The 12,822-nt window shown below is 39.4% G+C and overlaps 1 protein-coding gene across 3 annotated transcripts in view; it reads right to left on the bottom strand.

Annotated features, from left to right (window-relative positions):
- Positions 1 to 12,822, bottom strand: part of map3k15 (mitogen-activated protein kinase kinase kinase 15) — a 35,998-nt gene that overhangs the window by 4,214 nt on the left and 18,962 nt on the right. For 2 of the 3 annotated variants that reach the window (XM_008396465.2, XM_008396464.2), the window contains 11 exons: positions 11,884 to 12,011; positions 11,636 to 11,766; positions 10,811 to 10,916; positions 9,393 to 9,550; positions 9,149 to 9,332; positions 8,870 to 9,044; positions 8,056 to 8,230; positions 7,047 to 7,232; positions 6,698 to 6,803; positions 5,102 to 5,342; positions 2,066 to 2,178 (listed from right to left, as the gene is read on the bottom strand). In XM_008396465.2, coding sequence (XP_008394687.1) covers positions 2,066 to 2,178; positions 5,102 to 5,342; positions 6,698 to 6,803; positions 7,047 to 7,232; positions 8,056 to 8,230; positions 8,870 to 9,044; positions 9,149 to 9,332; positions 9,393 to 9,550; positions 10,811 to 10,916; positions 11,636 to 11,766; positions 11,884 to 12,011 — 1,703 coding nt within the window. Of the gene's footprint in view, positions 1 to 2,065; positions 2,179 to 4,115; positions 4,958 to 5,101; positions 5,343 to 6,697; positions 6,804 to 7,046; positions 7,233 to 8,055; positions 8,231 to 8,869; positions 9,045 to 9,148; positions 9,333 to 9,392; positions 9,551 to 10,810; positions 10,917 to 11,635; positions 11,767 to 11,883; positions 12,012 to 12,822 lie in introns of those variants that run through there. The other variant, XM_008396466.2, reaches the window with a different exon arrangement.

Genomic DNA, 12,822 nt, shown 5'->3' on the forward strand with positions numbered 1-12,822 from the left:
TCTCTTAGTACACTGCAAAAACGCAAAATCTTACCAAGTATTTTTGGTTTAGTTTTTATTACAAATATCTTGATATAATGAAAAAAGGCTAAATGAACTTACATGCAACGTTTCTGTGAAAATTAGGAGCTTGTTTTAAGTAAATAAATCCTTAATATTGATGAAAAAGAGTCAGATTATTTTACTTATAATAAGGGAAAATGTGTTTTTATAAGTGACAGCAGAACCAGAAATTCCTTCCCAATATTTATTGATGTAAAATAAGCTCCTATTTCTTGCTGAAAACTTGGTATTCATAATATTTGCACTAGAAACTAGACCAAAAATACTCTGTGAGACTTTGTGTTTTTGCAGTGCATTTGTTTGAAATATCTTTTAAACTGTGCGGCTCGGATCGAATCCCTGCAGCGCGTCCTGACAGTCTGCTGGAGTTTTGCCCGTTTCCTCTAGACAGAACTGGTGGAACGGAAACGGGTTTATAAACTCGGCTTGTCAGCACTTTTCCAGCTCCGCCCAGGTTTCCTGCAGGACTGAGATCGATGGCCTCTCTAACATAAACCATTTTGTTACTAATTTGTTGAAGCTTCGGGGCATTGTCCTTTTGAAAGATCAATTTGTTCCCAAACCTTAAATCAATTGATGTCACTTAATTGTTTTTACACATTTCTGTTTCGTCATGACGCACCAAATCCTCCTGCAGGGCCCACACAGCAGTTTTAATATTCTGAATGTAACAAGTTCAGACATGAGATAGTTATGTTTTTTTAAACAGGAAATGTTTAAGAAAAAAATTTAAAAGACAATTTAATTCATTCAGCAAAGCTTCTTCTGGTTGGTTTATTGGTCCCTCCTGACGGTTCTTCTCCAGGAAGTGGATTCTGAACTGAATACAGAGACTAAGGGCGCTTTAGTTCGGTTTGTTGGTGTGAATGTGGACTCGAACTCTGATGCAGACCAAAAAAGTGAACTCTGGTTCACCTCGGTCTCAGTTCGGTTGAAGTGAACTCTGGTGTGGTTTGAATGCATATGTGAACGCAGACTGGACCAGAAACCGCTCCAAAAGCAGGAAGTGCAGGATTTCCCACAGTGCATTGTAAGCCTGGCGGGCAACCAGGCTTTACTTGTGCCCCCACCAGGCTTAGCCTTATTTTTGTTCTTTTTAATCATTGCCTTTTTTAAGACTTTATAGTTGGTGTTAATGTATTAATCTTCCAGTATTCCAATAATGCGTAACTATCAAGTGATATTTTCAAATTTCCTGTCAACTTTAAACATTTTTAACTCAAAAACATGGCTGCCAGTTGGATGAATGACTGCCCTAGCACCCCGAGCATCAGGCTTAGCAAGTTTTCAGGGGGAAACCCAGAAGTGGCATTCTGGGTAATTACAATCAAAATAAACGTGATTGTATTCCTAGGGGGCGAAATTGCTCGTGTTTTATTTTTACCAAAAACAAAAGAGAAATCCTACAACTGCTCAAATCTGACGCTACTCCATTTCTATTTACATTTTGCGACAAAGGAAGTTGTGCTCATTGTCTTCTTTGGAGGCTTTTGTGTTTCTTCCTTCAGTGGCTCTTGGTGCAGCGCCCCCACAGGAGAGGAGGGGAACAGCTTTTTCAAATGGTTTGGTTCTTCAGTGCAGCCTGAAATCGAACAGCAGCAGCTGAAAATGTAACAAATGCTGCAATTTTTCGGTCCCAAATCAAACCCAGTCTACCGGAATATTAGGTGGGAAAACACTCTAAAACCCCAAAAACTCAACCATGTCAGAGTTACTAATAAACCCTTAGATATTCGGTTATCTTAATATGCATCATATGCTATGATAAGTTATGCTACGCTAAATGTGTCCATGTTTCTATAAAACTGTGTGAGATTTGATTTCTGGCAGGTGCAAAGAGGATAATTTGGTTAGGAACTTATTGTACTTTTATCACCACAAGGATGCGTTCAGGCGAACGGAAAGCAGCCGTTGAATCGCCATGTGTAAACACAGGATGTAAAAACAATAAACATGAAGGAAATATCTGTCTGTGCCACTAGACGTGAGTCAGTGTTTTCACCTGGGGGTCTGTGCCTGACTCGGATCAGCTCCAAGTCATGAGTCCTCTGCTGGAGCGTGGCCTTCAGGACATGCTGGTACTCCCTCTCCTTCTGCAGCAGCTCCTCCAGCAACCTGCAGCCACACCGAGAGTCACCAGAACCCCAGAGACGGGCAGACGACCCAAACGGTTTACTCAAGTCAGAGAAGCAAGAGCAGCACCACTGCAATATATTTTTACTCAAGTAAATGTGCTGATCAAATTATCATTTAATATTTTAAAATGACATCATCAGATGAACCAAAATGTCAAGTTAAATGGAGATTTTGGTATTTTAACAACTAAAATGACAATAAACCATACAAGTAACAAAAAGGACAACAAAATCTGGCAAAAAAAAAAAAATCCAAATAATTTTTTTCAATAAAAAAAACTTATAAAACTTTAACCCAAAATGCAGGTCTGTGTCTGTCTGGTGGATTTCTGGTTAAAACATGTTTGTTTTTCTTTCAGTGGGTAGAAAATCCAGAAATTTTACTCAAGTAAGAGAAAATACTTCATAAAAGAATTACTCAACTAAAAGTAAAAAGTGCAGCATTGTAAGAATACTCCTAAAAGCATTTTTTTTTAATAAGAAAAGTTACTCAAGTAAATGTTACTGGGTAAATGTCAGTAGTTACTACTCAATACATGATACATTTGGTTAAAGTTTGGTGGAAATGGAGACTTCTACATCTGGTGAAACCGGACTGGACTGGCTGTCGGGCTTACTGGGCATAAACCCGCTGGGCCGACTGTGACTTTGGGTTTTCCTTTTCTCTCCAGTCATGATGATTGTTAAACATCAACTTTAAGCATTTTAAAAACAGAACAAGAGACCAAACTGCTGAAAAGACAAATACAGGAAGACCCGTAAAGATGTTAAAAAGCAACTCAAACCTGAAAAAATGAGATGAAACCAGACGAGTCACTACTTTATGACATGTTCAAATATTTTTATAGATATATTTTTCTTCTTTAGATTGTTTCTTTTAGCCTCTTCATGGAAGAAGACAAAGTTGTGCCAAGAACTCTAACGGTAGTTTGCAGGAGACAATAAAAATGCTAATTATTCCACATTGGCTCGCCTCCACTAAACCGAATAAGAGGTGAAAAATCTGAAGTTGTCTTTGTTTTATTTACTTTCCACAAACTTTGTTCACATATCATGACGTGTCAGCGATTTTGTTTTATTTTCCAGGGAATACGAGACGGAACGAACTCCCAAGTTTCCATTTACCGTAAGAAAAGACGGCTTGTGTGAAACAATTTGTCAGTACAGCTTTGTAGCATCAGGAAACATAGTTACATTAAAAATATTGTTGCATTTATCGTCTTCCTTTGCAAAATAATTCCTGCAAATCCAAAATAAGGGTCCTTCCTGAGAAAAAAAACGGCAGGTGCTTTTTTATTTCATCCACGTCTCAAAGTCGATCTGTTAACCTGAAACCAAACGCTGACTGAAAAAAGCAGAAATACGTGTTTTACGTCAAATACGCCAACATATTTCTGCTTCAGGATGCAGATGTAATCCTCTGTATCCAAAAGAGACACAACGCATGAAGTGGTTTACTGGAAATGAATCACTTCTCTCAGGTTAGCCACACAATGTTGTACACATCAGCTCAGCTTTGATTTTTCCAATAACCAACATAAAAACATCGCTTTGAACTGTGGAAGTAACTATCCAGCATACAAACCATATAATTAACTCCTAGTTGCTAAGATTTGGCTGTTTGGTGTTTCTACGGAGGCAGAAGCACGACAAATATTGCACAACCAAAAGAAAAGCGAGGCTTTAATTTCCATGGAACATTCAGGTATTTATTTATTTAACATTCAGGTTGAATCTGAATGAAGGACAAGGAAGTTTGATGCTTTAAAGAGTTAATTTTAAAACTGTTTGAGATGATCGTGATGGAAATTTAGCATCTACATGAATTACAACAAATGGCTAAGGTAGTCTAGCTTGATAACTCATTTAATATTAAATATTAAATGAATTCAGACAACACAAAAGTATTTATTCTGCAGAACTGGAGGTCTGCAGAGAAGGAAAAAATCCAACATATTGAATTTTTTTTAGGCTTTAGTAATCATGAATTTCATGAATTTCCCCTCAGGACATGAAAGTCCTGAGGGGAAAAGTTTCTGCTTCATTCCAGTCAGTACAGGAGAAACATGTTCAGATTTTCCTGCCACCTCATGGTGCCGACATGCTAATTACATCTCCTGCACATCCTGATGAAATCAAAACTGTCCTCTTTCATTACAAAGTTGTCACAATGTTTAAAGGATATAATCTTTGTCGTTTTTGTCCTTATTCCAAATACCAAGACACATTAATGCACGACACATTCAATTTCAGGTTTTTAACGTACCAAGATGTAATTAAAAACATTTCTAAGAAGCTTTTCTCGTTCTCCAACACACCTAAAAACTCATGAATCTTGTTTGAGAAACTGGAAAAGACAAATATTTGTGTCCTGGTGCATAAAATGTTGCAGCTGAAGGAGGATGGGCTTTAACCAGAAATTTACCAGACACAGACACACATCTGCACGATAAATCATGCAGATGGAAATGATTTATCAAGCGATTAATCGATGTATTGCTTATTGTGACAGGCCTACACAAACACTGAATTTATTGTAAACAAGTTAGCAAGTTTAATAACTTTTGTTTGTAAAATTTGGTGATAAAAATGCGGAAAACATGCAATTTATCACTACAAAGTAAAATGAAGTGACGCTCTTGGGAGGCCCCCCTCATGGTGTCGGGGCACTAAACAGCTGCTTAGCTCACGTCTGCTTTGGGCCGGCTATGTGCGTCACTGCATCTCACGACTGAGCTGCTTCTGGGCGTGTTTTCTGCCTACGATGAGCATTTTTCTCATATTACTGGTGTGAGATTATCTGGAAGTTTCCGTTAAAAGCTTCAACAGACGTTTTGTCATTTCCACCTCATTTGAAGCACATTGCGAAACCTGGAGCTCTCCGTGCGTCTTTCCGTGCGTACCTGTTGGTCTCCTGCTTGAGCCGCCCCAGCTGGGCGCCGAGCGGAGCGTGCGAGCGCTGATGCTCCTGGGTGTGGCTGGAGTTCACCGTGCTGGTGCTGCTCAGGACGGGGTCCGGCGTGGTGCCCGGGTCGTCCGAGGCTGGAGCTAAAACGGGACTGAACACGGCTTCCTCTTCGTCCACCTCGTCGTCCTTCTCTGCCCCCTCACACTCCGAGGCTGGTCCAAAGTGGGTCTGCAGCTCTGGAGGTCAAAACCAGCCATCGAAGTCAAATGTTACACCATAAAACCAACATGTTTCACCTGCAGCGTCGATCAGTCATAGCTTGTTTGGCAGCTTTAGTAAATGTTTCAGAGTGTTTTACATTTCCATGACACAGAAGGTTTGTTTATTTTAAAATGACTAAGTTCATCTATGCTGCATGGTGAATTTGCCGTTTCCCCTCATTGCTCCATTAGTCCCCAAAGAACGACAGGAATGAAAATAAGGGCAAGGCACTTTTATCTGCAAAGACAAAGGAAAGAATGGATCCTAACAGATAAGAGCTGCCCAGTTTCAGAGTTTAAATAAAAAAACCAACCCAACCCTACAGATGTTGTGTTAAGCCTCTTATTCGCTCCAATTAGATCCCTGAACCCAATGTAAACCTGATACACTATTCAAATATTGTCTTTGCACTGACTTAGTGATGTAACCTCCCTTGTTTTTAAGCTTCTGTTTAACATTTTAGCTTCATGTTGTTGCTTTTGTAACAGCCTGTTTGTTGAGTCAAGTGCAAAACTTTGGGATGTGTGATTGATAGGAGAGGAGAAAAGTAGTTTTTTCCTTCCTCCCTCCCTCCACAACATCAAGTTTTAATCTAAGAGATTTTAGATGGTAAATGTTTTTTTTTCAACAGAACCTGCTGCTTATGTTGGATATCGTCAGGTTTGTCTATTAGCTTGAGTGGCTGTTAGCTTGCAATGCTGCTAAAGTTGGATATTATCCAGGCTAGCCATTAGCCTGATTAGCTGTCAACTTAAGATCCTGTTAGCACTAAATAACTTACATCTTTCAATGTTTAACAGGAAAACAATTTTCTCTCTCATTGACTCTCATATTGGGGTGACACTTCCTCCTGCGAAATATGAATTGTTGCATAAATCTATACGGCGAATGTGCAAAACATTCAGTTCATGTAAAGTTAAAGTGTGATGATGCATACCAAGGAGCTTAATCAGCCAAATATGACATGCTAATAATAATTTCAGTTTCATTGCTAATGAAGTACTTAAAAGTCAACTGTAAGTTGTAAAACTTTCTTGAGATGATAATTTTGGTCTTTTAAACCACTGATGATGGATCCCGTGGGATGTTTTGCTAATACAAGCAGCAGCAGGCGTAGATCTGGTCCTGTACTTTTCCAGTTTAAATGTTCCAACCCTCCTGTTAGCTCGACTCTTCAGTGACTATTTCCCCATTACTCTCCAAACACACTGCAGGTGAAATACTCACTTTTCACTTCTACAGACAAGAATATAACATGATTTAGTACAATACCGGGGAGGAAATATCTAGATTTCACCATTAGGAAGCTGCAGGAGTTAAATTCTCCCACCTGGAATGAGGATGGTGATGGCGGCCTGCACGGCTCTGCGGATGATGTTATCCATGGCAAACATCCAGTGAGGTTTGATGTGATGATTTCGCAGAACCTTGTTCACCTGGAGGCATCAGAGACTTTCAAAATAGTGCAAAATATAAACATGTCACATGCCTGCAATCTTAATTAAACCAAGAAATTCCAGATTTAGCAAATCTTAGCAAACATTGCATCCAGCTGTCACACCCATATATCTAATTTTCTGTTTTTATTGCCCCTCACGTGTTTTTAAAAATGCAAAATAAGCGTTTTTTTCTATAAGTTTATGTCCGATGCTAATCCCAGTGACTGTGCTGGTTCTGACCGAGTCCTGAAAGCCAAAAAGCACCAGCTGGATCTGGTTGATGGAGTTGGAGTCGAAGTCCAGATCCAGTTTGAGTTTGGAGATGGTGGCCGCCATGACGCGTCTTTCCGGGGAGTGAATGAAGTCCCGCAGGATGAAGATGATCTGCTTGATGTGCTCCATGGAGAGCAGCAGCTCCTCACTGCCCTGGAATCACAAGTTCACATCAACAAACACAACATCAACAAACACAACACAGTAAAACACATTCACTGCCGACCAACAAACATCACAGAAAAGCCTGAATTTCATGCAAGTGAATGGGATAGTACAAGAGAACTGTGGCACCCCCTAGTGGCTACTTAGGAAAGTGCACTTTTTAATGTAACGTTTTATATGTCATAAAATTATTTCTGTTGGTTCAACACAGAGCTGGAATTTTTCAGAATTTTGAGAAAAAAAATCAGAGTTTTCACTTTTTCTCAAATTTTGACATTTTTTCTCAGAATTCTGATTTCTTTTTTTCTTTGAATTTTGACCTTTTTAATCAGAATTTATTTTTTTCCCCAGAATTCAAATTATTGATCTTAGAAGTCAAAATAATTGTAGTAAATTCTAAGGAAAAAAGTAAAAATTTGGAGGAATTAAAAAAAAATAAAAAATCAGAATTGTGACTTTTTTCCCTCAAATTTTGACATTTTTTCCTCAGAATTCAGATTTTTTTCTTTGAATTTTGACTTTTTTAATCAGAATTTATTTTCCCCCCAGAATTCAAATTATTGATCTTAGAAGTCAAAATAATTGTAGTAAATTCTGAGGAAAAAAGTCAAAATTTGAGCTTAAAATCAGAAATTTTCTTTTTTGTGGCACTAATAGTCTTCCATTGAAAGCTGCTGTCATTTAATTGTTAAAACATTATTTAAGCATACAACAGTTATGTGTCCCTCTGGGCCCCGTAAAGCTCTGTGGCGGGCCGTATTTGGCCCGCGGGCCTTGCATTTGACACATGTGGCTTCATGTTTCACCCGACCTGGATGTGGTTCTCCTTCAGGTTGGAGATGACCTTCTCCTGGTCGTCATTCAGGACCTTGTAGAGAATAGCTCGCCTCTCGCTGTCCTTCTTCAGGAGGAAGAGGCCGCTGTCCCTGTCCTCCGGCGAGGGCGGGACGCTGCGGTCCTCTGAGACCGAACTCTCGTCTGGGACGCTGCAAGACAAGATGATTTACAACGACCTCGGTTTCAGTTCACTTGCAGATGCAATCCTCTCCTGGCTACTGTGTGTGCCCAGGGAAGTGCAGGGGAAGCGTGAGTCAGCAGGACGCAGCCCCGCGGCGCTGCGGACGACACACGATACGTGTGTACACAGCCGCCAGCTGAGCATCACAAAATAATCAAGCTTCGTTATATTGATGCTGTAAAGGGCAGCAGAGCACAAAGACGCCACCTGGCCTCCAAACATGAGCACAATTATTCACTGAATGGAGGAGCTGGTGAATTCCTGTGAGGATCAGGCTTTAATTCTTTATTTTTATAGTTTTAAGAAAAGTCCAGACAATTTCTGCTGCAATATGAATTTGTCCGTTCACCTGTCATCCCAACCACCTTTCATTTCATAACCAAACCCTGTGCCAACAAGGTTTATGCAGGTTAAATTCAATTTAAGACTTTTTAAGACCACCATAAATAAAATTTAAGACCTGGCAAAAAGCAGCCAAATACGACAGGTAATAATAATAATAAAAAGTTTGAACAACTTTCGATCATTTTAGAGTTTACAGCAAGGTGTACCTCAGGCATCCTGGTGTCTAATGCGTCTCTGTGATGTAACCTGAGTCTGTCCTCACCTCAGGTAGTTGGAGCTGGAGGTTTTCAGGTTTTCAGAGCCAGAGGTTCTCTTCCTCTGGAAGAACACGTCATGTTTGGAGTCGCAGTCCGGACTCACGGAGCCGTGTTCGCTGCTGCTGCTGCCGGCAGCTTCGCCCTGCTGCTGCGCTGGAATGGAAACGCTGTGGATGTAGTCTGAAAACACAGGCATGCAGGAGAGCGTGAAAAATGAAGGTATGGAAATGCAGCAGGTGTTTCTGGAAATGTTTTCTGGTTCAGGTTGTCTGTCTCTCTCCCACCTGATGGTTTGAAGGCGATTTTGCTTTTCTTGCCCTTCGTGGTTTGCCTGAGGAAAATGTCCCTGAGCAGATCAGCAGCGATGGGTCTCTTGTTAGGATCGGGCTCAAAGCAGCGCAGGATGAAGGACTTTGCTTCCAGGGACAGAGATTCAGGAATCTCTGGGTGGATTTTAAACATTCCCACCTGCAGCAGAAAGCTAGTTTTTAAACATTTTCATCAACAGGAAGTGGAAACATCTCATACCTTAAACATGGCTGCCTGCGGCTCTCCGAGCTCGTGGAACGGAGGTTTCCCAGTGGCCATTTCTATGATGGTGCATCCCAGAGACCAGATGTCAGCGGGGGCCCCGTAGCCTCGAGGGCCCTTATCGATGATCTCTGGAGCCATGTACTGCAGCGTTCCTACAGCAAACCACGCAAACATTTCTAAAAACAAACCGTCTACTTCTGGAGACTGATGCTCTCTGGACGGATTCGGTTTAATTCTGGCCTAAATCTGAACATCTTTGTGATCAATGCAGCTGGTGAACAAACAAACACCAGATAAGTTAATTAGCAGAGAAAGACGGCCATTTCTCCTGCTTGAATTTTCCCTGCATCCCAAAGTTCAGAGCAGGTTTGCAGGAGCCGCCATAAAGAAGCGCGTCAGAGCCGTGGGAGACGAGCAGCAGAAACAGATAAGCAGGCCAACAGAGCCGCTAATGAAAGGTAAACACCCTTCTGCCTCTGCTTGATTAGCTAATCTAATTACACACCTCTGCGGCTGCAGGAGGAGGCCAGATGGCCAATGAATGTGTACGTCCACACACGCCCGCATGCTTGAGTGTTTCCATAGAGGCTGATAGAGGCTCTTGACATTTGGAGGGTCATTTGATGTTTGCTCTCAGAGCAGGAGGCATTTCAATGACTCCATTTATTTATTGCAGACTGAATTGCCTGCTTAGTTTCTGAGTCAATTTGTGGGTTTAAATTAAGAATGTGATACATTTTCACAGATTTATTTCAACATTAGAGTAAAGTTAGCTGGAGTTCTGTTATCTTTTTATGCTTACTTTGAAAAAAAAAAAAAAAAAAAAAAACTACATGCATCTAAATAATATTTCTCTGACACGGCAAAAACACAAAATTTTACCAGTTTTTTTTTTATCTAGTTTGTACCACAAATACCTTAATACACTTGAAATAAGATAAAACTAACTTACAAGCAACTTTTCAAGAGAGAATTTTAATAAATAATTCCTTAATATTGAATTAAAAAGTATTAGATACAAATTTCTCGTTATAGATGAAATGATCTGCCAGTAATTTTTAAAACAATATATTCTAGTGTATTAAGATATTTGCACTAGAATCTAGACCAAAAATGAAGATTTTGTGAAACAGGATTTTTCTACCAGCATTGACTCAATTTATTATGTTTATAAAAAACTAGATTAGATGTAGAGTTTAGGTTTTATTATTTACATATGCTAGTCTTTATTATAGACACTATATGTCATGTTAAATCGTGGCGTCAGTTGTGGTTTATTAGCTTAAATAGTTAGCAGATCAACAATGTTTCACCTCCAATAAATTCCTTTATAATTCAAACTGTTTACCGTTTCTGGTTTTCTATCCTCTGTTCTAACAGAAATCGCGTGAAGCATCCCAGGGCGTTGCTACCTGTAAACGTTTCTGTGCAGGGATTTACTCCAGCCAAGCGTTTCGAGGTTCCAAAGTCTGAGATCTTCAAGACGCCGCTGTAGGTGTTTACCAACACGTTGTCTCCCTGTAGAAGATAAAATAAAGGTTATTTAGCTTAAAATAGATATTTTTTGCTTCCTGTTGGCTTTTAAGTACTAAACTAGGCGGTTTAATCAGTAACAGATTAAAGGGCACTGTTCTTCTCAAAACTTTAATATCAAATTTAAACCAGAATAACTTCAGTTATTAAACATGCAGGGTGATTCCCACGTCACTCTGACAGATAAAAGTAGTTATCAAGAGCTTATTGTGTTTCCATTCACCATATAATTCTGCAATTTGACATTTTCAAAACAAATTTGCTCAATGGAAACACGTCAATTTAAAAAACACTTTTGGTTTTTGATAAAAAAGTTTTGGCACCAGGATGAGGTGGTTGTTTTTATTACCATTTTGAAATTTGTTTATTTCGCAAAACTGCAATGAAAAGATGGGTTTTTGCATCACATGATCAGCAGCAGGATGTTACTACTGAGAGAAACCATGAAGAAGGAAACAACAGGAAGTAGTTGTTTTCTTCTTATTCATGTGTGATTTTAATTGTGTTTCTTATTTAATAGAAACACTGCAATTGTAAAATTGTGTTTTTTCGACATTAGTGGAATACAGAGAAAGTTTTGGTCAGATTTGTGCTGGAAACTTTAACCTGCCACTGTGTAAAATCAGCTTGTATTTCCCTTCCTCTCTGCTGATGAGCTGAAGCTGCCCCGTATTTATCACCGCTTTGCATTTGATTACTGGCACCTTTATATCTCTGTGGACAATCTGGTTCTCATGCAGGTATCGCAGCCCCTCCAGGATCTGTCTGGTGTAGAAAATGATCGTCGCTTCTTTCAAAGGTCCCCATTTCGACCTCAGCAGAGCAGACAAGCTTCCTGGAAAATAAAAACTAGTAACGTCCAACAACCTGAAAGCTTAAAGAGGTCGCCTAGCTTCCTAAGAATCGATCCTACAAGGCGATGCCACAGTTTCTCTGCGGTGCAGATTTGTACCTCCAGGCACCTGTTCCATGAAGATCTTGATGTATCTGTTCTCAGAAACCGAGCCCAGATACTGAACGATGTTCCTGTGCTTCAGGTACTTGTGAAGGGCGATTTCTTCGTGAAGTGGCTGCGAGTATCTGAATCACAGAACGGGAAGAACAGAAAAAGACAAAATGCATTTTAACTTTTAATTAAGAGCGCTGTTTATTTTATACAATAAGAAAACATAAATATCAAAGGTGCACCGATTGCAGTTTTCTGGCTGATCAGCAATCTTAAAAAAGCCTGACATGCCACTAAATGTAGCAGGACAGTCGCTGAGTTGGCAACTGTGGGGCGACTATTGTTGGCTGCAAGCATTCAGATGAGGGCTGCGGTTGATTGTTAGGCCAGATAAAATCGGCTTGGTGCATTCCTAATGTTTTCCATTTATTATTACAAAAGAAGATTAGAGCCACTGCAAAAAAGTAAAAAAAAATCTGGCTTTAATATTCTGAGATTAAAACAGTTTTTTATTATGAAGCACAAATATGAAAACTTTGCCCGATATTGAGATCCGATTTTAATACTGCTTTTATAGCTGATAACGATATTTACCAACATTATATACAGCTCTGGGAAAAAATAAGAGGCCAATTAAAATGATCAGTTTTTCTGATTTCACTCTTTATAGGTTTATGTTTGAGTAAAATGAAGATTGTTCTTTTATTCTATGAACTGCTGACAACATGTCTCTGAAATTGCAAACAATTATTTTGTACTAATCAGCAGAAAATGAGAAATGGTCAAAATAAAAAGATGCAGAACTTTCAGACCTCAAATAATGTAAAGAAAACAAGAAAATATTCATTTAGAAACAACAAAACTAATGTTTTAACTCAGAAAGAGAAATTAATATTTGGTGGAATAACCAGATTTTCAGTGTTTTCACTTTTACCAGAGCTATAT

This window comes from Poecilia reticulata, linkage group LG20, assembly GCF_000633615.1.
Source record: "Poecilia reticulata strain Guanapo linkage group LG20, Guppy_female_1.0+MT, whole genome shotgun sequence".
NCBI classification, from domain to species: domain Eukaryota; kingdom Metazoa; phylum Chordata; class Actinopteri; order Cyprinodontiformes; family Poeciliidae; genus Poecilia; species Poecilia reticulata.